This window comes from Cucumis sativus, chromosome 1 (assembly GCF_000004075.3).
Source record: "Cucumis sativus cultivar 9930 chromosome 1, Cucumber_9930_V3, whole genome shotgun sequence".
NCBI lineage: Eukaryota > Viridiplantae > Streptophyta > Magnoliopsida > Cucurbitales > Cucurbitaceae > Cucumis > Cucumis sativus.
Window position 1 is genome coordinate 15,847,878 of NC_026655.2, and position 26,312 is coordinate 15,874,189.

The 26,312-nt window shown below is 34.1% G+C and overlaps 5 protein-coding genes across 7 annotated transcripts; 4 read left to right on the forward strand and 1 right to left on the reverse strand.

Annotated features, from left to right (window-relative positions):
* The first annotated feature begins 168 nt into the window (after window positions 1-168).
* Window positions 169-3,405, forward strand: LOC101210204 (eukaryotic translation initiation factor 5A-2). The gene is made up of 5 exons (XM_004146634.3): window positions 169-497; window positions 2,370-2,492; window positions 2,630-2,686; window positions 2,861-2,935; window positions 3,039-3,405. Exons 1-5 carry the CDS (start codon window positions 375-377, stop codon window positions 3,141-3,143), a joined length of 483 nt encoding a protein of 160 aa, XP_004146682.1. The 5' UTR covers window positions 169-374; the 3' UTR covers window positions 3,144-3,405.
* A 1,506-nt stretch (window positions 3,406-4,911) lies between these two features.
* On the forward strand, window positions 4,912-8,697 carry WRKY4 (probable WRKY transcription factor 32-like). 2 transcript variants are annotated; one of them, XM_031888384.1, is made up of 6 exons: window positions 4,912-5,339; window positions 5,424-5,455; window positions 6,397-7,103; window positions 7,220-7,378; window positions 7,917-8,325; window positions 8,498-8,697. In XM_031888384.1, the coding sequence occupies exons 1-5, from the start codon at window positions 5,078-5,080 to the stop codon at window positions 8,275-8,277; spliced, it is 1,521 nt and encodes a 506-aa protein (XP_031744244.1). In that variant the 5' UTR covers window positions 4,912-5,077; the 3' UTR covers window positions 8,278-8,325; window positions 8,498-8,697. The 2 variants fall into 2 exon arrangements, with proteins under 2 accessions (XP_031744244.1, NP_001267648.1); NM_001280719.1 differs by lacking the exon at window positions 8,498-8,697 and having other exon boundaries at window positions 5,078-5,339; window positions 7,917-8,277.
* A 1,494-nt stretch (window positions 8,698-10,191) lies between these two features.
* On the forward strand, window positions 10,192-13,043 carry LOC101208977. Its single transcript, XM_004146629.3, has 7 exons — window positions 10,192-10,533; window positions 10,884-10,925; window positions 11,517-11,599; window positions 11,701-11,802; window positions 11,914-12,128; window positions 12,369-12,463; window positions 12,541-13,043. The coding sequence occupies exons 1-7, from the start codon at window positions 10,392-10,394 to the stop codon at window positions 12,786-12,788; spliced, it is 927 nt and encodes a 308-aa protein (XP_004146677.1). The 5' UTR covers window positions 10,192-10,391; the 3' UTR covers window positions 12,789-13,043.
* Window positions 13,044-13,763: 720 nt separating this feature from the next.
* Window positions 13,764-17,117, forward strand: LOC101208490 (transmembrane 9 superfamily member 9). The gene is made up of 7 exons (XM_004146627.3): window positions 13,764-14,027; window positions 14,450-14,614; window positions 14,706-14,815; window positions 14,898-15,006; window positions 15,107-15,219; window positions 15,321-15,471; window positions 15,580-17,117. Exons 1-7 carry the CDS (start codon window positions 13,917-13,919, stop codon window positions 16,735-16,737), a joined length of 1,917 nt encoding a protein of 638 aa, XP_004146675.1. The 5' UTR covers window positions 13,764-13,916; the 3' UTR covers window positions 16,738-17,117.
* Window positions 17,118-19,705: 2,588 nt separating this feature from the next.
* Window positions 19,706-22,785, reverse strand: LOC101209221 (APO protein 2, chloroplastic). Of its 2 annotated transcripts, none has more exons than XM_011657284.2 (4): window positions 22,614-22,785; window positions 21,814-21,982; window positions 21,428-21,709; window positions 19,706-20,743 (listed from the first exon to the last, which is right to left on the reverse strand). In XM_011657284.2, the coding sequence occupies exons 2-4, from the start codon at window positions 21,979-21,981 to the stop codon at window positions 19,904-19,906; spliced, it is 1,290 nt and encodes a 429-aa protein (XP_011655586.1). In that variant the 5' UTR covers window position 21,982; window positions 22,614-22,785; the 3' UTR covers window positions 19,706-19,903. The 2 variants fall into 2 exon arrangements, with proteins under 2 accessions (XP_011655586.1, XP_004146678.1); XM_004146630.3 differs by having other exon boundaries at window positions 19,706-20,735; window positions 21,354-21,709.
* Window positions 22,786-26,312: the final 3,527 nt, after the last annotated feature.

Here is a 26,312-nt window from a genome sequence, read left to right on the forward strand (position 1 = left end):
AGTGGTTGAAAGAGAAATGATATAAGATAAGGAAAGGGAGTTGAAGGATTAAAATGTTTGTTGGATTGATAAAGTAAAATCGAGTAATTGCCATTTTCATTCGTAAGGTTTAAATTGAATGGAAAAATATGCTTTTATTCTCTTTGAGGAAGAAAAGAAAAAGAGGATTTGAAAAAGCAGTTAGAAAACGGCGATGGGATTGCGGGAACGACTAATCCAACGGTCACGATTTCATCTCTCTCAATTGGAGACTTGGGCCTCTGAAAAGCCTACAGGAATATTATAGCCGATCACTTCGTCGTCTACAACGTCTTCAGAGACGGAACATTCACAACTGTGTGTGAAACCAAAAATAGGGAAACGCCGGTGCAGCGATGTCGGACGAGGAGCACCACTTCGACTCCAAGGCCGACGCCGGAGCTTCCAAGACTTTTCCTCAGCAGGCTGGAGCCATTCGCAAAAATGGCTACATCGTAATCAAGAACAGACCCTGCAAGGTGTCCAACTTCTTTTTTCTTTTTTCTTTCTTTATTCTTTTGAATCATGAAAGTGGGTTGTTCTTTATATTTTCTCTGAAAGGGTATTCGTTCGGTTGTTTGCTAATTTTGTTGGTTCTATTTCTAAGTGAACATGGTCCTTAACTTTTAACTCTGTGACTACTGATTATGGTAATTGTTACTGTTATTCATGGTTTCTCTGATTCACTTAAGTTTCCCCCTTACTTTCTCTTTGGTTGGACCTTGTGCTTTCGGGGTATTTAAAGTTTGATGAATTGAGAGAAAGATTTGTCGTCGTACACAACTATAGTGGGTGAAACTCTTTTTCTTGAAACGAAGGGATTTTTGGTTATAAGAGGAAGACTGGGACCGTTTACTTATGTATTATGTGTTATCCGCTTCAAGGTTAGCGTAGTTCAACTTACATGACATTAGGTTTGAATCCTTCACCTATGTTGAACAATTTCAGTGGGTTGAAGAGGTTGTGCAAGATCTGATTTAACTGCAAGGCTATGAAATTTCAGGGTTAATGGTTGATTATCTATAATGGCGTTGGCAAGTAATTATTTCACCCAATTTGGATTGGTTTGTCTCAAATGTAGCTTGAGCGTGCATTTTATTTAGTAAATTTTTTGAGCTGGACTTGGCCTAAGAGGTGGATGCCAGGCTAAAATGCTAATAGTGGATATATTTCTCATGCTGCATTTGTCTTTTGTGAGAGTACTAACTAGTAGGGATATATATATTGGTAATATTAGTATGGTAGTAGTTGGGACATATGAGTATTAACTAGTGTTGTTTGGATATAAATGACAGGAGTTGGGCATCTTAGAGGGGGATGGATCATTTTGTTGAGAGTTTCCATTGTAGGACTTTGATAGAGAGAGATAACCCTATTGAAAGGCTATTGGTATATTGCAACTTCTCTTGATATTGCAATATATTACTATCTTTGAATTTTATGTTGTAACGAAATGTCTTTGAAGCATTAGCAAAGCTTTTCTTTTCAAGAAAGAACTATGCTATTGCATGTCATCTTTTTTGTGTGATCACATGATACAATGTCCATGGTTATAGTTCCATTTGCCATGGGGGACTCGGCATTCCTTTTGTAGTCTTCTTTGGGCAGTGCTATAAGAACAGTTACATGCCCGAAGAAGATTAAATTTCTTCTTTGGGAACTTTTATACGAAGCTTTCGACACCAAGGATCTCCTTCAAAGACACACGCCATTCATGGAAATTTCACCCAGTTGGTGCACGTTGTGTAAACTGGATGATGAATTTCAAAACTTCATTTTCATTCACGTTTGTTTTCTTGTTATTTTTGGAGCAGAGTGCATAAAGCTTTTGGGTGGTCTCCTGTTCTTCCTACGGATGTTAAGGGTTTCCTGATCATTATCCTAGTGAGCCACCCCTTTTGGAGAGCCAAAGCATTGCTGTGGATGCATGTATCTGTGGCCTTCTTTTGGGTTCCATGGAAGGATAGAAATCAAAGAGTCTTTTTGGATAAAGAGCACCCGTTTGAAGTGTTTTTTGACCTCGTTATTTATTATGCTATTTCTTGATGTAAATTGTCTAATCTATTTGCTTTGTATGGCTACGCTTCCCTTTTAATCTACCGAGAAAGCCTTTTATAATCCTCATGAAGCCTTTTATAATCCTCATGGATTTCTAATCATTTTTTTGTAAATTTCTCAGAATTTCATACATCAACCAAATCGTTTCTTGTGTTAAAAAAATAGTTCTATTTCCCATTGAGGGTTTTCTGAAATGTGCCATGCATACACAAAATAGTATGTTTTCAAGCCACTTGCCAAGCATATTATGCTGCCATATAATACCTTTTTCCCCCCAACTCTTTTCCTTTCAGGTAGTTGAAGTTTCTACTTCAAAAACTGGCAAACATGGGCATGCAAAGTGCCACTTTGTGGCAATTGACATATTCAATGGGAAGAAACTTGAAGATATTGTTCCTTCTTCTCACAACTGTGATGTAATTTCTTTGTCACTTACTTATTATGCTCTACTTATCTAAGTACTGAATTTTTTTTGTCTAAAAATCTTTGCATGTATTCTCTTTTGTTATTTTAATATACATGTTTCTTATCCAAAAAAACTATACCTTTGCAGGTTCCCCATGTTAATCGCACCGATTATCAGCTGATCGACATATCTGAGGATGGTTTTGTAAGTTTTAATTATATTTTTACATGATTTTGCTTTGTATACGAAAGTTTAGATCAATTTCTCTGTCTATCGCTTCAATAAATATTCAAGAAATGTAACCAAAGAGTACATGAAGAAAGGAGGGAGCCTTGCAGTCTTAACCTATATATTGATTTCATTAGTTTATTTTTGCAGGTCAGTCTCCTTACTGAAAATGGAAACACCAAGGATGACCTGAGGCTTCCCACCGATGATAACCTGCTTACGCAGGTACATAAATGATAATATACCGTTACATTTACAAATCTTCAAGTCATTGCCATATAGCTCTCTGCAACGCCATAAATTTTTTCATTCAATTTCATGTTGATAGCTTAAAGATGGGTTCGCTGAAGGCAAAGATCTCGTACTAACTGTCATGTCTGCAATGGGAGAAGAGCAGATCTGTGCTCTCAAGGACATTGGTCCTAAAAATTAAATACAGGGCTACGGCTACACCTGACGATGGCTCAGTGTCATCAGGAGTCCTATCAAGTATGCTTATATGTAATAAAAACATATTATCAGCTGTGAAATTAAAAGCTTAAACATCCATGAAGCTTCTTTCAATGGGAAAATATTATAGGAAATGTTGAACCTGCTGATATCCTTGCAACTCTGATGAAAGGATTACATACATTTCACTCTTCTTTTATATAGTACAATACTTATAAAATCTGTTATCCTCTCGTTTTCTGTCATTTGAATACCCTTGTGAATTGCCTTAGATGTTGGATTCTGCTCATTCAAAACAGTTGTGCTGTTCATTGGGCCACTCTCTCCTTTTTCTTTTGTACAAAGGCTTGTTATTCCGAAAATCTTTCAACAGAGAAGGTTGAACCAACTCTAATTTCCTACATACTATATGTATCTTTGAAAGTTGTCCACCCGAATTTGCCGCCTTGGTTAGAAAGGAATGAATCTCAACCAATGCAAAGAGAAGGGAGGGCTTGAAGGCCATTTAAGCTGATCTTGATTGAGTGGCTGTTGTTTCCTAGAACCAAAAGTGCAAAGGCTTGGCCCAACTGATATGATGGCTTTATAATTATTGTCTTAAAGGCCAGATAACATGTCATAGTTGGATGTGTGTCGCAAACAAACTGCTGAACCACACAAATCTTCATAGTCCAACGAGCTACTCTTAATCCCAAACATCAAATAGTTATATCTTATCATCTTAAGAAATGTTGTTATATGATCTGATGCAATAAATGTTTTATTTAAGAATAACTTCTAAAATATTGTGGAGGAAATAAAATTAATTATCCATATATAAGAGTTTAAAAATGGTTCATACATTATCAAATTATTCATAAAATATTATTATGCATACATAAGAATTTAAAGGTATTTTAACTTATACATTATTTTGTATATATCCATATGTATCCTAATATATTTTCTTCCTGTCACTTTTTTTTATTTATTTTAAAACCGATTTCATATTTTTACATGAAATCCTGATTTCTATTTTTTTCTAATCAATTCAACATTTCCCTTAGACTGCCCCTACTGTATTGTATTGTTTTACTAGGAAAAGGCTAATTGTCCCTTCAAATTTAAACAAGATGAACTTATTATTATTTTTTTATACGTGAGTATCTAGGCTACTATTGACTTATTATTCACTAATCAAATAAAAATATAAATTAATTTAGAAGACTTTTCAAATATAACATAATAACTAAAACATTTACAAAATATAACAAAATTTAAATTGTGAATTAAATTATAGGAGAGAGAAGAAAGGTTTGGTGTTTGTTTTAAAAATAATAAAAAGTGATTAATAATTGATGAAACACATAGTTGCAAAATATCCTTTGATGATATTAATGCACAAAATCTTTGTCTACATAAATTAAAAACTAAGTTAAACAGAAGTAAACAATACTCTTTCCTTTGAATTTTAAAATAAAAGAAAGAGAAAGAATCTTGGGGAAAACAAAATTCCAAATAAAAAAAGAATTGAATAATTAAATATTAAGAGAATGGAATTAGTCACTGTATTGGAGTCAAAAGAGAAGCCTCCATGTGGCCATAAACGCCGTGAAAGCACAACCGTCAATGAAAAAAATCCAACGATCATGAAACCACTCAAGAAAATCTAACGGCCGTAAAGTAGCGGAGTATTTGACGGTGTCCGTTAACTAAAATCACCTGAGTCAACTATAGTCAAAGACACTTTAAAAGCGGCTTCCTCTCTCTCTCTCTCTAAAAAACCGTTCTTTCTCTCACCTAATCTATTCCTTTCTATGTCACTAAGACGCAGACTCCGATAACTCGATTTCGGAATCGCCTTTGATTCGGACACTATAAAACAACTTTGCAACAGTTACTGGTGAGGTTACTTCTTTTCGGGGAGGAGAATCGGCTATGGCGGAACCCGAAAGCTTTGGAACTCACCAACTCGGAAGCTCCAACGCGGCTACTGAAGGCCAGGAAGATGATGAAGAAGAAATGGACGATTCGGATGATGAATCAGAGGTGGACTTGGGAGGAGAAGGAGGAGGAACAGGGAGTGAGTTCAAACCGACTGAGTTGACAACCGGTTCGTCGCTTAATGAAGCTTTGGTGACGGGTTCACTTTCTGAAACCCTAACGGTGGCTTCGTCCGCTGAAAACGGTCCGTCTGATGGTAGGTTCGTCGATTATTTTGTTTTTAAGTTATTGTTTTTGGTCGAATTTTTCTTTGCGTGATGTTTTGTTGTTGATCCTTTAGGTTTGCAGCCTGACGAAGGAGCTGAATTGAAGGTAAGGAGGTTGATCTTGTTTCTTTAGCGCTTTGGATATAGAGTTAATAGAGAGGAAGCTGTGTTTTATTTATGATTTTTTTGTTAAAAGAATGTATGATTTAATGAGGCTGGCGTTTTATGTTAAATTAATTATCATGTGAATATTTGTTGTTTGTGATTAAAATATGAAGCATACACAAATCTAATTTTGATGTCTTCCTCCATATTATTGAAGAATTTTCACCTTCTGGTTTTTAAGTTTACATTTTCCCATTATTAATATAACCAATGTTCTTGTTGCAAAGCTTATTGCCGGTATATTCGTCTCCTTCCAAGATGCGTTTAAGATATTCGTTTGAGAGGAAAATTGATGATTAATCATTGACGTTGTTTTCTCTATGAGCCAAGGAAGATTCATGGTAACTGGATTTGTGGAAATTTCAAATGAACAAACTGTTGTTAATTAATTCTTTTAAAGATATATTTCTGAAATAAATAATCAAGAATCTTTCCATCCACTCGGTGCAACCTCCCTAATGTCTTTTGTTTGTTTGTGTTGCCACCAATTGGGAATATTTCTTGTAATCCATTGGTTCAGCGGGGATATCATTTCCCTCCTTTTATGTCTTTCTTCGCTAATATGTGTTTGTTTCCTGCCAAAGAATATGTAGTCAGGATGTGTGTAGTGAGAGAATTGTTGGGCAATAGAGTTTGTGATGCAACAACTTGGGAGTTAGATACTTGAGCCTAGTTTGATTCTTTGAGCCTTTGAACTTTTTTAGATACATGTTATAATCTTTGTGGTATGTTTTTATTATAATCTTGATGGCTTGTTTCTGATTATCATTAAAGTAACTGCATCCAGTGCATTGCAATAATGTAAGCTAGGTGATTTAATGCCATAGTATATTACTATATTACAGTGTCTAATTCCTTTTCACCTCATTATCTCATAAGCAGCAAGCTCCGTCTTCCCACAGTGAGCCTTTGGCTGTTGAAGCAACCCAGACAGATAAGGTGCAAGAACAAAACCGTCTTCAGTTGACGATATTTAAAGGGCCTGATTCAGACCAATCACCAACTTCAGTTACCCAGTCTATCTCATCCTATGCAAGTTCAAATTTATCTGAACATAAGCTGTCACCTAAGAGGGTCCAGAAAATATGTAAGCCAGAGCCAAGCCAGAAAAATTTCTTCAACCATAAAACTCCATCATCTGTTCCCAATGCAAGGACACCTGCTTCAGATGGTTACAATTGGAGAAAATACGGTCAGAAGCAAGTGAAGAGTCCTAAGGGTTCACGTAGCTATTACAAGTGTACATATTCTGAATGCTTTGCTAAGAAGATTGAATGTTGTGATGACTCAGGGCAAACAACAGAGATTGTTTACAAGAGTCAACATAGCCACGATCCACCTAGGAAGATTAGTACACCAAAGGAAAGTAAGCTTGTGCCTTATGTTGAGCCTGTGGTTAAAAAAATCATTGCTGAGCATTCCAGAAGAGTAATTAATGATTCAGATTCTCCCACACCTTCAAAAGAACCGTTACGAGAAGCAGCTATAGTCGTCTTTGAAAGGAAACGACAGCACTCAAATGATTCTAATGGAAATGATGAATATAAAATCAAAGATGAGAATGACGATGAACCTGGGACAAAACAAATGTAAGTCTGCACACCTTGAATTGCTGCTGAGCTCTTTTTCTTGATGCTACTTTTGCATATAATGTTTAGCATGTATAAACCTAGTGCTAACCTTTTTTTTTCTTACTGGTAATTAGAGTTAAAAAAAGCAGTGCGGGAAACTCAGGCACTCCTTTAAAACCTGGAAAGAAACCCAAATTTGTGGTGCATGCTGCAGGTGACGTTGGAATCTCGGGTGACGGATACAGATGGCGGAAGTATGGTCAGAAAATGGTGAAAGGAAATCCTCATCCTAGGTGCTTTGCCTCTTTATAATAAGATTTACAGCTATCTATATAGTCTTATTAGTTATTATTGATTTGATGGAAGTTAAGACAGTTTTTTAATAAGACTGCAGAAACTTGGTTACTCCCAACTCTCCTTCCTTTTGGACCTCTCTGCTGATGCTTAAATACACCAATGATATTTTGTTATGCTTATTGTTATCAGATTTTACTTTGGTTAACTGGAATTTGCTTTAGTTATGTTATATTATTTGTGTTTATCAATTGAGTCAGCTCTAGTGAAAAGAATCAATCAAATTTCATCGTATTGTTTATCATGTGACATGATCATAATTTGGAGAATTGTGCGTCTCTCTTTATATTTCCTCAGATGAAGTCACTTGCTCAAATTTAGACTTTTGTAATATCTTCAAGTGAAGAACAGAAAGGGAACAAACGTCTCCAATTAATTTATATGTCACGCTAATGATTTTACTAAATCATACTTTGATGCCTTGCATTTTCTGATGTTGACGTTAGTATTTACATTTTCTCCTAAAAAAAATTACAGGAACTACTACCGATGTACTTCTGCTGGGTGTCCAGTCCGAAAGCACATTGAATCAGCGGTAGAAAATCCAAATGCAGTAATAATAACATACAAGGGAGTACATGACCACGACACGCCTGTACCAAAGAAACGACACGGTCCACCAAGTGCTCTTCTTGTAGCTGCTGCAGCACCAGCCTCCATGAGCAGCAATGCACAACCGAAGAAAACTGATGTGGTGGAGTCCCAAATATCTTCAACACAGTGGTCTGTGGATGCTGAAGGAGAGTTGACTGGTGAGGCCTTGGAGCTTGGGGGTGAGAAGGCAATGGAATCTGCTCGAACACTTTTGAGCATTGGATTTGAAATCAAGCCTTGCTGAACCAAACACCTTTCAAGGAATAACCGTGGGAACTCTATTTATGAACATGTAAGCTGGCTGTTTCTATGTGAAATATTTGATTAGCAGGTTTGGTTATTTTTGAGCTATTTCCTTTTGCCTTCTCTTACCCTTTTTTTTGGCCTTTTTTCATTCGTCTATTTCTCTTAGCCATTTATGTAACAGTTCTGTAAATTTGGTTTGATCATACACCTCTTTCCAGGGATAGGTTCAACTTTGTGGTTTTTAGAAGAGACTGGTGACAACCTAGAAGCTTTTCTAGCTTTTTTCCCCCCTTACAATTTTATTAATGAGAGACTATCATTTCGGATTGGTATCACCACTCATTCAAGTTAGAGAATAGGGTGAAGCTATGAAATGAAATCAATGGTGAATAGGAATAGCACCTTCCATTTACAACCATTTTGGATTGGTAACCATTTTGTATCTTTTTTTCTTTCTAAAACAAGCTTTAGATACTACACACCAACTTTTATTTTTTGTTTTTAGTAGACACATTTTACAAATGACTTAAATAACCAAAAAAAAAAAAAAAAGAAATAGTTACCAACAAAATAAGTTCCCTACATTACTATATATATAAACATTTATGTGAGAGCTTAAATTATTTGTTTATTTATTTATTTGTATGTTTCGTTAATGACATAATGAAAACATGGATCATTTCCTTTCATATGTCAGAGATTAAACATTAAAGAAGAAGTGAAAGAGAATCTTTAAAATAATGGTATGTGTCACGTTGGCACTGCCTCCAACACTTGAACTCTGATGCCTTACGTGAATGTTAATTTGAAAATAATAATAATAATAATAATAAAAGATAATAAAGGCATCGGACAATCATAAGATTCCAATTTCCAAGTTTCAAACCAAATAAAAAAAAAGTAAAGAGTAAGATTGTATATATGTTAAACTTAAATTTAATAGTATGGATGTTAATACTCATCCTTTGCAATGAAATTATTGTATATGTTACACCACTATAATTATGAATAATAAAAATTTATTTAATTACTTTTTTAAAAAAACAAGTGTGTTTGGTAAACTAATTCACATTTTGTTTTTTAAAAAAATATAAAACAAAATTAGTTATATAATATATAATAAAAATAAAATAAAAACATGAACAAAAATTGAAATGTTTACCCGAAATCTTAGTTTAAAAAGGATTATTAATGGAATCTTGAAAGGGAAAAAAAAGTTAAGCAAAGATAAATTATAATGTGGTTGGGATTTTTGTAAGGTATGGTAGTTGAAATGGAAGGAAATTTTGTAGTTAGATTTGATGGTGAGGTGATAGAGGTTGGCATGAAGTGTTTTGTTTCTCTAAACTCAAGTTGTTGAGTACCACCACTACTATTCATAATGTCAAATAGAAAAAAGGTATGGTTTTCTTCTTTCGATGAATATAATATTAAGCACATGATCCAAAGATAAATATATATATAATTTTAATGTGAATCTTGAGAGCATGTTCTTTTTTTTTTCTTTAATCAAAATGATGATGACCTAGATTAAGATTTCACTATATAAACACCATCATGAACTTCATGTCTAATATGCAAACTCTTAATTTGCTACCAAGTTTGAGTGATTGCTGCAATTTGATTTTTGGCATCAATAATTAAAATTTAAATGCAATATTTGATCTTTTATGTATAAAATCAGGCATTCTATTCTATTATTAATGGTCAATTTTTTTTCCTTCCAATGTGTGTCTAAGTCTCAATTAAATAATTGCAAATCTTGATTAAAAATAGAAATGAATTGAAATTGGATCATATATTTTCAAAATTATTACATATTAGTCACGTGATCCAAGCATCGAATTGTGGGACTCTCACGTGCGTTCTCAGCCCCCACCCCGCAGTGTCCTCTTCAGACTTAAATCAAATTAAATTAATGATTTCTAATTCTCTCTCTTCCCTTTCTTCAAAGTTTAAGCTCAGCCACTACTGATTCCTTAACTCGTTTCATAAGTATGGAATGTACCAACAGGTTTATAGATTCTTCTGTTGCCTGCTGATCCCTTTTTAGGTTTAGAATCAATGTTCAGGAAAAGGTAGGGATTGTGGAGGAAATTCTGGATTAAAAAAATGAGTGTTACTTTGACTGTAATGTCCTTTAATCTTCACGATGATCAACCACCGGAGAGTTCCAATTCATGGGAGAAGAGAAGGGATTTGTGTATCAGTGTCATCACTAGCTATTCTCCAGCGATTCTCTGCACTCAACAAGGTATTTCCCTTTTCTTTTTACTGTTCTGCTACTCTACTTGTTTGATTCTGTCAATGCTTGCCGATCTTGATCTTGGGTGCGATTTTGTCGCAATAATTCATCTGGGTTTTTGTTTGTTCGAGTTTTTTTGGTGGGTTTTTGGTTCTGTTGGATTTCGTTTGAGTTTTTGAGCATGGGGCTGGGTTATTTTGTTAGAGAGCTTCAATTGAGTAGTGTGTACTTCTAGTGGAGCTTTCTCTTTTTGGGCTACCTTTAATGATTGAGTTCAATGCATTTGATTGTCAAGAAATTGATGACCTCCTTCCATTTACCTCTCTGATTCCTTCATTTCTCTTTGTTAATGGGTTTAGGTGTGAAATCTCAGTTGGACTTTCTTCAGCAGGGCTTGCCTGGTATGTGCTGCTACTGAGATTGTTTGTAAACTTGTTGGCTTGTTATTGTTTATATGAGATTAAAAGGTTTCTTTTTCTATGTTCAACAATGAATATGCGATTGTATGGATTAAAAATTTTAACATATTGGATGGCGAATAACTTCAATAAGCCTGTGATGCCAAAAAATTATGAGATTTTTCTATGATACAAAGAAGTTTCTCGCTGATTGGCTACCTGGATGAAGAATTTGGTGAAGCTCAAATAAATAGATTTTTTTATGATTAATCTTCAATTGTGAATGAAATAATTTTTGAGGAACTGGAACTTGACAAGATCAGTAACAACTTTTCATTAAGTTGGCAAGATCAGTAACAACTTGGAGTCTTGAGCAACGTAGGAAACTGACTCATGATCAATGAATGCTTCAATTTGAGGTGGCAAATGCCTAAACTAAGACTGTCATTAGGAACTGGAACTTTCTTCCCCATACAAAACTGTGGAAGAGAAATGGGGTGAAGAAAGAAACAACCATGATACAACTTCCTATAATCATATAAGATATTTTCTTAGGTCTTAGCCTGTAATTTTGAAGTATTAAATATTTTGTAGGCTATGACCAATTTGGAATTTCAAGAAAAGGATCCCACGACGATTCAGATGAACACTGCACAATCTATTATGACAAGGAGAAGGTATCAGATCGTTTTCCCTTTGATTTAGCATGTGTTTTAATTCAAGTCTGATAAACTGGTGTGGTTTTTCTGCTTCACTGTCTCTTTCCTCTATTAAAAAGGTAGAGCTGTTAGAAGGTGGCACATTTTGGTTGTCGGAATCACCTTCTGTCCCAGGAAGCATGTCATGGGGTTCGATTGCTCCACATATAGCAACTTGGGCGATATCCTTGAGATTTTATTACAGATTCTCTTTCATTGCATTTTAACATATCCTTTTGCCTTTGTGTATATGGTGAAACTTCCGTTATTTGTTGACTTGACGTGATGCCCACACATTCCAACTGAAAGGAGTTGAACCTCCTGGGTTCTCATTTCAGATAGTAAATACAAAGATGGACGAGCTCAACCCTCGTGCCCGTAGACGAAGTGCTTTGCTTACATGGCAGCACATTGCATCCTTACCTCCTAGCTTGCCAGTTATATACTGTGGAGGTTTCAACACAGAAAAGGAATCAACTACCGGTCGTTTTCTTCTTGGGAGATCCAGGTAATCGAAAAAAAAAGTGTATTCTAATTAGTAATTTTCAACCTGGGTAGTGTGTTCAATCCTATAGGTCCTCATTTGTGGCTAGGAGAAAGAAACTTTTTCTATCTTAATCAACCTTATTAGCTCACATAGTTCATTTATCTTAATCAGCTTGCGGAACACTTTAGATTTTGTATTCAGTTACCAAACTCATTCTCTTTAACTCTAGATTGTTTTGTGGCTTCTCTTTCTTGTTGGCAGAGAAAAAGGTGCAGTGGGGGACATGAGAGATACGTGGGCGATTGCTCGGGCGAGGAAGAATGTTTCTCTTATTCGAACTTATCATGGTTTCAAAGGTATGAAATTTAGCTGAGCCAAAACTTGCTTAGGAGCCTGTTCGGCCTTTTCCAACTCTGCGAGTCACTTGTTTCAGGTGACAAACAGGGGGCTTTTGAATTTTTCAAGTTGATTCTTAGAGCACTTTGCCTTTGCTGGGATCGTCAGACACAAGATCTACATGTAGATTGGATTCTTTTCAGAGGTAGATCTTTGATCCCTGTCCTGTGTGAAGTAGTGAATGATAACATCGATGGATTTTACCCGTCATCTCACTACCCTTTATTTGCCGAATTCATGCTTCCACGTACGGTGAGAATGCTTGAAACAACATCTCAAGAGTAAGACTTGATCACCATTTGTTATAAACTCAGAATTCTCCATTTTTTGTCTGTTTAAGCTCCAAATGATCTATTTATTGATGTTAGAAGTAAATGAGCCGTAAGTTTTGTGTACTGTTTTACACTGTATAATAATCTTAAAATGAGACTTTTGAATTATTACTTAAAAATGGCCACAAGTGTTAGTTTGTTTATGAGAGAGTTCAAAGTTGTATCAAATTTTCTTCTACGGTAAGAAGTTTCAAGAATGTAGACAATCTGCTCAGGTTCATTTTCTCTTTACTGAAATGGCTTCGTCTTTATTTTTGAGGGGAGGGGTAAAGTATAAGTTTAAATTCATATTCATGAGGTTTAAAAAGGATGAGTCCACAAATGTTTTAATATTTTTATGTAATAATATATTCCTTTCATATTAAAAACAATTAAAAGGCAAGACCTTATAATAGATGCCAAAATTTTCGTTTTTGTAGGAGAAAAGAAAGTTGAAATTCAAAGACGTGTTAAACAAAAGTATTACGCACAAGTTTTGAATTAGGGTCGACAAATATGTCACTCATATTTATTATTTTTGTCCAAAAGGAAAGTGGTAAAAAAGATCAAACTTGCTTTTCTCCATGTTTGTTTTTAATAATCTAACCTAAAATTAAAATTGGTGCCTAAACTAGCAATCAATTTTATCTGAAATACAAAAGGATTAAAATAAAAAATAGTACTTCAAATGCATATTAAATAAAAATTGTTGCTAAATTTGACAAAAGAAATGAATCACAAAAATGATTTTCTTAATACACATTTTATAAACAATAATTTTAGAGAAAAGAATGGAGTGGTGAATGTGCGCTTAACAGAAAATTAATCAGAAATCAATATGTTGATATTGCAATCTACACCGCACGTTATGGCAACAAAAGAAGATCCAACGGTTATCAATCCCCAATGGCTGCACCGTCTTCTATAACTCCACACGGCTTCGGGCACGAACAGTAATTGATTCGTTTTCTTCTTCTTCTTCTTCGTGTAAGGTAACGAAGAAACCACTAAAAGTAAGGGATTTACAGTCTCTGAAAGAGGTGTAAGAGATTTCTGAAGCAATTTTTGGATCTGGGTTGGCTTTAGATCTCTTGTTTAAGCCATGGCGAGACGGCCTTTCGTGTTCCTTCTTTGGATCTTCGCATGTCTCTTCCTTTTCTTTCGTGCTTCCTGTTTCTATCTCCCCGGTGTGGCTCCCCAGGATTTTCATAAGGTTTGTTCAATTCCCATCTCGTTTTGAGTCAATCAAGCTTTGATTGAATCTCCATCGTTTTTCGTTCTTGGGTTTCAGATCTTGCGTTTGCGTGTGATTATTAAGCGTTAATGATTTTCTTGCTATTTGGGTGGTTTGAAAAAATGAGGAATTTCGTTTTCTTTTTGGTTTCTTCTCTGGTAATGCTTGTCGGTTATTGAATTTTTCCCGAATCTGTATGATCTTTTTGAACTGGAAATGAAGTGTTAAAGGACTATGAAATTGAAAATGGGTTCGAAATTATCGAATTAAACGAGAAGATTACATGTTGTGTGATTCCTTTGAGTCTCTGTTCCTTGCAGTTGAATAAAATGAGATTTCATGTTTTTCTGTTGAATGGTAATGAAATTCAGCTTAGATGTCTAATTCTTTTACTGGTGCAGGGAGATCTTCTGAGGGTAAAAGTTAACAAATTGACTTCCATTAAGACTCAGCTTCCTTACTCCTATTATTCCCTCCCTTTTTGTCGTCCAAAGCAAATATTTGATAGTGCTGAGAATCTTGGAGAAGTTCTTCGTGGTGATCGTATAGAGAACTCTCCTTTTGAGGTATGCTATAAGGAACTTTCACAATCTTTTTTTTGCTTTCATTTTTTGTTATTTATTAACTTCTAAGAGAAATTGTCTTCGTTTCTCACAGTTTAAAATGAGGGAACCGGAGATGTGTACTATTCTGTGCCGCATAGTTCTTGATGCTAAAATGGCGAAGGACTTTAAGGAAAAGATAGATGACGAGTATCGGGTGAATATGTAAGTCATCCTTTTGAACGACTAGACATAATGATTTTGAACTTATGGATTGTTTTGATAACCTTCCTTGTCATATATATAGGATTCTGGACAATCTTCCTCTTGTTTTTCCCATACAAAGGACTGATCAGGAATCAGCAATTGTGTATCAACATGGTTTTCATGTTGGTCTCAGAGGACAGTATGCTGGGGTAAATGAGGATATGTTTAGAATGTGGATAATTTGACATTTTTATGCATGTAATCTATATTCTAGATAGATAAATCAATATATGTGTTTAATTTTTGCAGAACAAAGAGGAAAGGCATTTTATCTATAACCACTTGACCTTCACGGTCAAGATTCACAAGGATCAGATAACCGAGTTGTCAAGGATTGTAGGATTTGAGGTCAAACCATTCAGGTTCTATTACTGCTTTTCTTCTTCTAGTAGCATTTTTCTAGTCTCACTTTTAGATAGAAATTGCTCAGCTATATAATTTGGTTGGTATATTGTATGATTAGTGTGAAGCATACGTATGAAGATTCTTGGACTGAGAATACCCGCTTGACAACCTGTGATCCGCATGCAAAACGTTTGGTTACCAACTCTGATACTCCTCAAGAAGTTGAAGAGAAGAATGAAATCATCTTTACTTATGATGTCGAGTATCTGGTCAGTTGCCATACGCGTATATAGAATTTTACGTGCATCTCTTTATTGTCATGTGCAGGCTAATTTTTCCCCCTTCTCCCTCTAATTATCACTACTTCGATGTTTTAGGAAAGTAATGTGAAATGGGCATCTAGGTGGGATACCTATCTTTTGATGGCTGATGATCAGATTCACTGGTTTTCAATAGTTAATTCCTTGATGATTGTTCTTTTCCTCTCGGGTATGGTGGCCATGATTATGTTGAGGACACTTTACCGTGATATTTCTAAATATAATCAGTTGGAGACCCAAGAAGAAGCTCAAGAAGAGACTGGTTGGAAACTGGTCCATGGTGATGTTTTCAGGCCTCCATTAAAATCCGATTTACTATGCGTGTACGTTGGTACAGGTGTTCAGTTTTTTGGCATGAGTCTTGTCACCATCATATTTGCTGCTCTTGGTTTCCTCTCCCCTTCAAACAGAGGGGGTTTAATGACTGCCATGCTCCTACTCTGGGTCTTCATGGGCATTTTTGCTGGCTACACTTCTGCTCGTCTATATCGAATGTTTAAGGGAACAGAGTGGAAGAAAATCACACTGAAAACAGCTATCATGTTTCCTGCCACAATATTTTCCATTTTCTTTGTTTTGAATGCTTTAATCTGGGGAGAAAAATCCTCTGGAGCAGTGCCATTTGGAACCATGTTTGCGCTAGTATTCTTATGGTTCTGTATCTCAGTTCCTCTTGTCTTCGTAGGCGGCTATCTTGGGTTTAAGAAGCCAGCAATTGAGGACCCTGTGAAGACTAACAAAATCCCAAGACAGATCCCAGAACAAGCTTGGTACATGAACCCTACATTCTCCGTTCTCATTGGAGGGATACTCCCTTTTGGGGCAGTCTTTATTGAGCTGTTTTTCATCCTTACCTCCATATGGTTGCACCAATTTTACTACATCTTTGGTTTCCTCTTCATTGTGTTCCTCATCCTGATAGTCACTTGCGCTGAGATCACAATTGTGCTCTGCTACTTCCAACTGTGCAGTGAGGACTACCATTGGTGGTGGAGATCATATCTGACTTCAGGCTCCTCTGCACTCTACCTCTTCCTCTATGCTGCCTTCTACTTCTTCACAAAGCTTGATATAACAAAGCCGGTGTCAGGGATGTTATACTTTGGGTATATGCTGATTGGTTCATACGCTTTCTTTGTCCTGACTGGTACAATTGGATTCTACGCATGTTTCTGGTTCACAAGACTCATCTACTCCTCGGTGAAAATTGATTGATTTAATGGAGAAATGTTAAATACTTTTGAAGTTTTTGTTCATGTAGCAAAGGAGGAAGAAGAGGGTCACTCCGGGTTAGGAAAAGACAGACAACATTCTCCTGGAAATTGTTTGGATTTAGAAGCGGCTTTTTCAGTTTTTCTTTTTGTCTTTTTCTTTTGAATCTTTCTTAGTACAGGGTGTTTTGGAGATTCCAGTTATTACTTTCTTGTTTGTTATGTTCTTTTACTGCTGAATAGGAGACTTGGAGAGAGAATTGTAAGCAACAAAACAGTTCCGTTGTAGTACTCCCCTTGTTCTGATAGTAATGGAGGAAACAAAAAATCATGTGCTTCACTCTGCTTACTCTTTCCTTTATATATATTTCACGGTTTGAACTATGTTCAACATTTTTCCTTGCTTCTTTCGTCATGTTTATATAGAATCAATAATCTACCTAATCTTTGATTTAGTCTGTTTGGAATGATTTTCAATAAAATGAATGGTTGGAAATTGTCCGATTTGCCTTCAATACAGGTTCTGATATGATCTCTCTGTATTGTATGTATTTATGTATCTTGTAAAGAGGGTATAATATTTGCATGTAGATTCATTTCATAAAAGCAAAAATATAAAATTCTCACATTAAACCTAAATGGAGAATTATATAAATCAATAAATCTGGACATTATTAAAAAGTTTAACCATTTGTTTAAAATCTTCTACATAAAGTCTAAAAGTCAGTTTCACCTTAGATTTGAACACAGTTCACAAATGGAATGAGAGTTATATCTCAAACTATGTAATATAACTTTGAAGTGTCCGGAAACATGACGAGAGTATAATCAAAGGTGTAAAGATAGCATGTTTATTACGCCGTTTTAATAGTTGTAAAAAGGTTGTCATGATACTTGGCTTATATTCATTTCTTTGAAAAAAAAGTTTAAGAACATGACGTACATGTGGTGAGGTGATTGATTTTAAGTATTATATCCTCGAACCTCCTCTTATCTTAAGTTATTTTAACACTTTTAAGTTATAAAATAACAATTTTTGCTAATTTTTCAACTAAAATGAGGATGAAAAATGTGACTTAATAGGAGGGGAAACAAACATTTTAAGGATTAAGTATGGAAGGAGGATAAAAAAAGTTGGAGACTTTTATCTCACAATTTATTGACAAAAACCACTTTATTTGTTGTTATGCTAACTTCCACAAACCACTCTTTACTAAACTTTTCTCTTTGCACAAATTTCTTCTAAACGTTTGGCTTTTCATAGTGAAATGAGTTTGTTGGTTTCTATCTTTGCATGGTTTTTTCCGCAATCCATAACGTACTCCTTTCCATTAAAACTCTATTTCTTGAACTTATGTCAACTTCCTTACCAATGAAACCATTTTTACTGTGATTAATGTCAAAGTCAATCTAATTCTGCTTCACAAGTTACATGTTAAAGAATCAATAGAAACCATTTCTTTTATTTTATTCTTTTTGTAAAAGATCTTCACAGTTCAATTCATCATTCAACAAAAGTAGAAGTGTAATGAAAATTTCTCTACTTTAAAACATGTATAACTAGGAGAAAAAAGTTACATAATTTAACATAAAAACCTATTACATATCATCGTATAAAAAGGTGAAAATAATAAAAACAAACGGAAAGATTCAAAAATAAAAGAATCTCTCTTTTTGTTTAGATGGACTTTCTAACTGTTCATAAATATTTTTCTTTTACTTGTACACATTTATTTTAAACCGTTAGAAAGACAATTCAAACACGTTTTAGTCTAGGGATATATCTGTACGTGCGAGGATGTGTGTGGTTGGGAGTAGAGATACCCGTGGTAACTTTGGCAACATCAAGAGCAGAAGCTTCCGGCTTATTCTTAGTAGCCAATCGCCATTCTCATTGGACAAACAGGAAGCTTCTTGCGCTGGTGAAGAACCTCAGTGGTGTGCTGAGCCAGAGATGGGCCGTTCATTCTGTCGCCGGTGGCATTTACTTGCTGTGATCCTGTCATTGCCGATGCTCTGTTCTTCCTCTGTTTTTGGATTTTCTTTGTGAGAAGCCCGTGGTACTGAAATTGGTTTGGGGGATTTGGAATTAGAACAAAGAGAGGAAGAAAAAGGGGTATTGGAGAAGAAAGCGGGAAGATGTGAGGATTTGGATTGAACAAATGGCAGTTACTTGTAGATTATGGCAGTTTAAAATGGCCTTCAAATCAGCCATTGGACTCGCTCTGTTTCTTTTCTTTGGATTTCTTCTTTCAATATTGTATGTTTTTTATTAGAAAAATATAAATGGTTTCCCACATGTTATTACAAAAACTAAAAAAATTTAAACTTTTCTTTTCCTTTTTGTTTTGGGTTTGTGTTGTGACATCTATCGAACAAATGTTTAAACTTCATGAAATGAAGAGCATATGTCAATTACGATTGATCTATAATTACTTTAACAAAAGTGATACTTTTCTAGTGTATTTGTGGCCAAGATGAATATAAAATAAATGATATCACGAGGCTTGAAATGTCATTTAAAATATGTTTTGATGGGGGAATGATTTGACTACGTTTAAATTGTTTATATGAGATTGTCTAAGTTTTGTAAACATGAGTTTTCTATTATGAACAAATTCAAGTAATATATGTAGATTCAACTTTTTAACTATAAGTTAGACTAATCTAACTTTGAAATACCTTTTGTTTTCCTTTCATATCTAAAGTGGGACAATGGAAATTCCAATCTAGAGGCTGATAGTAAAAGTTTTTATGCTAGTTGAGCTAATCATTTTGGATGAACCCCAAATAAAAAAATCCAGATGTGACAAATTTTCAGAATATTCTATTAATTTAACTTAGAAGCTTAACGTGAGAAATTGTAAAAGTAAACAAAACACATTTCATCTTCCACAAATAGCACCATTTGCAAGAAAGTAAAAGTTTGTACTTTTGTCACAATACCTCAATTAAATAATTGGTTAGAAGAGTGAGAAAAATAGAAACTATTTTTGAGCTAATTTTTTAATTTTCACACTTATCAGAGACTTCCAAGCTACAACTCAGACCATACACCTTTTTCGTGTTTCTTTAAGTTAATATTACAAATGGAAGATACAGCCATCTATTCATTTTGATAGTACACACTAATATTTTAGTGCTTAACAACTTAACAAGAAGGAAAAAACTCAAACCACCATTTCAGCCTCTTTAATGTCCAAGGGAATCCCCACATCCATTCGCATGGTTGATTTGTACTCATCTGGGATTGCAGCCCCAGCTTGAATGCACATTTCAACTATAGCAGGAGCCTGTCCATAAAAGTTTCTTAGCTCTCTCTGCAATGGTGGTCCATTTACGTCTGGAACGTGCCACACGTATCTTGGTGGTATCAGGTCGTCGAGCACGGCCCTTTGCCAACCATGTTGCCCATTTCGTTGTTGGTGCTTGAAAGCTCCACAGTTCTGTGCCTTGTGCCCACTGCTACCAACATGTACCTCAGGGCAATACCCACATACTCTCACTGGATACATCTTAATCAGTCTTTTGGCTCCTCTCCTCATCTGCTCCCATGCTTGAATTGTTTGGTCAGCAAGCCAAGCTATGTCTTCTACGTCGCTCGGGGCAACAGCATCGGAATCTGGTATTTCTGTTAACAAAGGTTTTAGAGGTACTTCTGGTTCAGGGTCTGGTAGTTCACTTTCATCAGCATCAATGTATTCACTTTTTGAGATGCGGATGACTGGTTTCCTTCTTCTCTTTGCAGGATAGTCAGGAAGATCAACACCCGCTTGAATGCAAAGCTCGACCACTGCAGGAATTCGTGGAATTGAGTATCTTTCCTGATGAGAAATACGTCTCCCAAGGCGATCGTAGAGGTGGTATGCTTCTACTGGCAGAAAAATGTCTTCAAGAGTTGCCTTCGTCCACTCATGAAGCCCCTTCCGGAGACTAGCATTTTTCCCTCTGCATGACTTGAATGGATGTCCAACAGGTCCCACATGGATTTCATTGCAAAACCTGCATAACTTTCATCACATTTAGACAAAGTTGTGAAGATCTGTTTGAGAAGAATGTGGCAGGATATCTCACATCCAACAGACCACGACTTTTAAATTATACTGGTGATTAATTGAGTCGGTAAGTATGAGTGGAAATTAGATTAAGCTCAAACGTTAATTTTTCAGGATGACATCCATATGATTTTTTTATGTGCAGTGATGTCTGACTTCTAAGATATAGGTGTCTGTGTAGACTATTAATGGTGGTTCGTATCATGTCTATTTTCAACCAAACAATGCGGGACTTTAGCACCCATCAATCTTCGTTAAGTTGGGATCACAAATAACCGCATAAAGTTAAACCACCTATAAAAAAAATGCTGAAGTTACTTGCAACTTAACATTCAACCACCACTTAATTTTCAGATTAGTATAATGCATTAATAAACTACAGCTGTTAGATTAAAAGAAATTCCAGTAAATGAACTGGAAACAACATCGTCATATTTAATAGACCCAGTTAACATGGTAAGAAGATTCTTTCAAAGCGCCAAACTTCAAACGTGCCATGAAGTAACTTCAAGATACTTCTTATTACTAGCTAAGGAGTTAATTGGAGACTAAAAAAGAAAATTACCCACAAGCATGAACAGGTATCACCTTCAAGAGCTTCTTGAGATTGTTAATCAATGTAATTCTTGCATTGAATACCTTGTAGGCAATTGGTATCATGCTCTTAACTAACAACCCATTCTTTGGAGGTGGTACTCGCATTCTCGGCTGGCCTTTACTATTTTTCATCCTCTCCCTGGCTGCTCGTCTCAATTCCACAATGGGAACTGGAAATGGCTTCTTCTCCTTCTTGGAATAGTAGCGAGGAAAATCAGCATTTTGAGGATGGTCACATTTTATAACACAGGAATATGAACAAGGAATCTTCCATGATGATATCTTAGATTTGGTTAGGGCTTTGAAGTCGAAGTTACTAAGATGCTGCAAATCACAATAAAAATAAAAAATTCAAATGCTGGAAAAGAAAATAAGGTAAGACACAGTAGGTAAGAGCAAAAAATGAAAACTTAAGAAACTATTCATACCTGCAAAGAATCCAGCAAACTAAGACCAGGGCATGTATTCGGTTTTAAAAATTCAGATTTATTCTGAAAGGAAATTCTCCGGGACTCAAATTTTGAAGGGAATGCAACCCATTTAACAGAACAAGATGAAATAATGCTAAGGGAGTAGTTACAGGTGCTACAATCCATCCTGAAACCAGAAAAACTTAATTTTACAAAGTAATCAAAAGAAGGAATGCTGAGAATTAATAGTACCTATCTTGCAACAAATTAGAAAAGCTATAACTATAAGACTTACAAATATGCAAAATGAGCAAAAAAGAATTGAATGGTAAAAGGGAAAGAAAGAAGAGGGGCAAGCAATGCAGGATTAATATGCCGCCGGGAAAATCATATTGAGCAAAATAAAGAGAAATATTCGAATAGTTTAAGCTATTAATCATTCAAAACAAAGGGAGTCCAAAAGTAGGATAAATTTTAAAGCATCCCCTTAAGGCAACATCAATGCAGTCGCGTCATTATGCAACTGTTGCTAAAAAAGATTATGGAAAATCAATAAAAGTAACTGAATTATACAAATAATAGCAACTAATCGAAGTGACAATAAAAAATACACAAAGCAAATTTTATCAAACACATGGGGGGCGACCAAAAGTTAATAACTTCTAAGTCATCAGCTTCAACTGGAAATCAATTTCGGCGTAAATTTAACGTAAACCTCTCAAAACGAAACGTATACTGAAAACCCAGAATTCATACTCCAGCAACAACAAGAGATGAAGAAAGGGGGAAATGAAATAGAATGAGAACTATGAACTTACAAGGAAATCGATGGAGTAGTGAAACGGAATGCCGAAGCTTTGATTTTTGGTTAAGGATAGTTATCTTTGTAGTGACGGTAAAGAGAAGAATGCGACGAGGAATTTCATGGCATTGGGAGGATTTTTAACGAAATGATTGGTAATGTTTTCTATATCTCAAATCGTCGGATTGATGAATCTTTATATCTTTTTCGTAATAATAAATATATGGAAATGAAAATTGAGAGGGGATGGAGTTTTGGGCTTCGTCATGGACCAATCCCTTGTTAAATTGGGCCCTTAGAAGGACGCCCAGCCCATTGAATGGGCCCACGTCCACTCTTCTTCCATAAATTAAGGAGTTGTCGCAAATTTAGCATTTAAATTCAAATTAATTAAGTATATAGCACAATTTTAAAAAATTTGCCAAATTCTATCAATGATATAAGTCTATCAGTGATAGACCATGTTGTAAATATCCTGATATACCATATGAAGTCTATCGGCGATACAAGTCTATTAATGATAGGTTTGTTATATTTGCAATTTTTTTAAAATGTTGCTATATCCTTAATTATTATTGCTAAAATAGTCCTCCATTGCAATTTCCCATAAATTAAATTCTTTTTTTTAAATGAAATAAAATTTGGAGACCGTCTTCAAAACTATATTTGTTACCTTGAGAATCTAGGTTAGAAACACATTTGATTCATTAACAATTAAGAAAGTTATAACAATTGAATGTATATTTGGATTAATTGAACGTATATTTGGATTGACTTCTCAACTGTTTATAAGTAAAAAAAAAATGTTAATAAACACTTAGAAAGTTGCCAACATAAGTTTCGCTCAACTATATACAATACAGTCTTACTTATGAAAATTAAGTGTTAATTTTCTTTGCATAACAACTTATATATATATAAACCAATCTTCTATATGTATATTGATTAATATGTATGTTTTTTTTTTTTGTCCTATGAATGTTTTTTTAACTACAACTTGAGAGTTTGGGATATATGAAACCGATATCTCTTGTCTTCGGAAACATACAAATGTCAGTTAAGTTAATTCCATGTTAACAATCTTACAAAAGTTTTCATGATAAAAAGAAATCATTCAAATGATGAAGTATTAAATTATTATTTTTAATGCTTTTCAAGGTGACAATTTCGAGAGCGTTTTTTGAACCAATTGAAATTACTCTAAAAAATACAAAAAAGAAAGTTCCATTTTCCTAAATAGTTCAAATATAAAAAAAATATATCTGTTTTATCCAATTAATTCTTCAATATCTTACACAATTACTCGACAAAACGAGAATTTCAAAATACACTAAACTTGTTTAACCCGAAAGAATTTATCTATTCACTAAACTCACACCAACAAACACATTTTGTTCATCAAAATCCATCCTATGACTACAAGGCACCAATTAAACTAAAGAATAGAATGTATATCATTCATCAAATAGATACATAAATAAATATACATATTCAACAAATTAAACTTGTGAAATTATTGAATATTAAAATGGATTTCTCCCAGCATAATAAGATTGAAATTAATTTTTTTTTTTTTTAAAAAAAAGCATTGTTGGTTGGCTCTTAAAAGATAATTAGTTAAGAATGTCAAATCCTAGCTGTCATTTCATAATCTGACATCAGCTTTTTATTATTAAAATATAATATAATTCAATTTTTTTGGACCCACATTTGAGCCAAATGGGTCCACCTCACAGTTCACATCAACGGTTTAAAGTTACTATAATTTTTTATCCTACGTTTAAATATCTCTTTTGTCCTAACTTCATTAAATTAATGGTTTATGCAAATCTTCTTTTTTTCCATTTAACTTAAACTTTGTATAAAATATTCTTAACCCTTTACCTATGTGTTTTGCTTCCACATATGATGAGTAGAAATGGTAAAATAAACCCTTTTTTTTATTTAACGAGTACGAGTGAAATCAAGTTGGATTGAAAAATAGTTTTAACTCAACTCATATTTTCGAGTTATTTGAGTTGACAATCTGAATATAATTCAAATTTAGTTTATAACTCAACTCGTAAAATATGGGTTGGATTAGGTTGTCGGGTTGTATAATTGTTTCTTTCGTTTCTATTTTCTAATAGTTATAAAAGTTCAAAATTGTTACATTTAAATTTCAAACATACATAATTCAAAATTTCATACAATAAATTCAAAGTTTATATACCTAATTTATTTTTATTAAAAATATATATATATATATTATTAATTTGGGTTAATTTTTCAATTCTCCAATTAGAACTCAATCAAACCTGGAATAAAAATTAGCCCAACCCAACTCATATTTTAAACTAACCTAATCCAACCCTTATAATATGAGTTCCTTATAATATGAGTTTGGTAGTTCGTGTTATTTAGGTTCAACTCATATTCTTACACACCTACTAATAGGTTTCTAGGTTGTTCACGGTTAAAAAACATCAATTTTATATACCATCAACATTTTATAGTAATTTTAGCACGTACGTACTTATATTTCTTTCTTTGCTTCATTCTTCATTCATATTTTTTTATCTTTAAGGGGGCCGTTTGGCCCACTCAATGGCACATTAAAAAGTTTAAAATTAAAATGTTGAAGTTGGAAAGATTATGTTTGGGTGTAGAGTTGTAAAAAAAAATGTTTTTCGATAAATATAAAAAGAAGATAAAGAATGAAAAATGAAGTTATTTGATAAATGTGAAAAATAGAAAAAGATGGAAATGCAAAGTTACTCGACAAATATATAAGGTCACTATTAAAATTGAATTGTTTAAGTGTGCCAGATTACTTATAATTTTCCTACTTTCTTCTAATTATCTTCCTTATTTCAACGACTTTCTCCGAAACCTTCAAACTTACTTTGCTCTATTTAAATTTTAAATGGACATCCTTTTCGTGTCATATAACTCACTTCTCTGAACAACTCATATTCAACGATCTCTTAGTCTTCTATTTACCTACAACTAATCACAAACAAAATCCAAACAAGAACTTGATATATAAGTCTTACTTTAGGATATTTAAACTTTCATGACAATAACAATTAATTTAAACTTCTAAATTTTAGTTTGTAATAGTTTAGTCTCTAAACTTTAATTAATATCAATTTAGTCTTTGTACTTTATAACCTACTTTATAATTTGTAATGATTTAGAGTTAAAATCTATTAAAATTTCTTATATGTGTAGATTGACAAACTAAATGGTCAAGTTTGTTTATAAATTATAAAAACAAAATCATTGAAAACTAAGTTTGATGTTATTTTGTATGATAGGAATTAAAATATTACAAACTTGAAACTATAAAAGAATGGATGGTTACAAATTTAAAAGTATAAAAACGTTCAATTACATGTTAAAGTTCAATGGCTAAATTACTATATCTTTAAAAGTAAAGTATAAGAACTATATCATTACAAATCAAAGTTCAAAGATAAAATTAACACTACTTTGCTAACTTAGGGACTAAAAGTAATATATATATTGTTGGCACATGAATCTCGTTCGCAATCATTGTCTTTTTGAGTCATTTGTGAATTTGACATTCACCAATGTAAGATATTCGTTTATTTTTGGAGCGATGTTGAACCTACCAAACTTTGTTGTTGGAATTAGTAAAGAGTGGAGTTTATTTAAACAAATAATAGATATTTATAGGACTTCCAATTTTAATTTCCCACTCGTTTTTAGT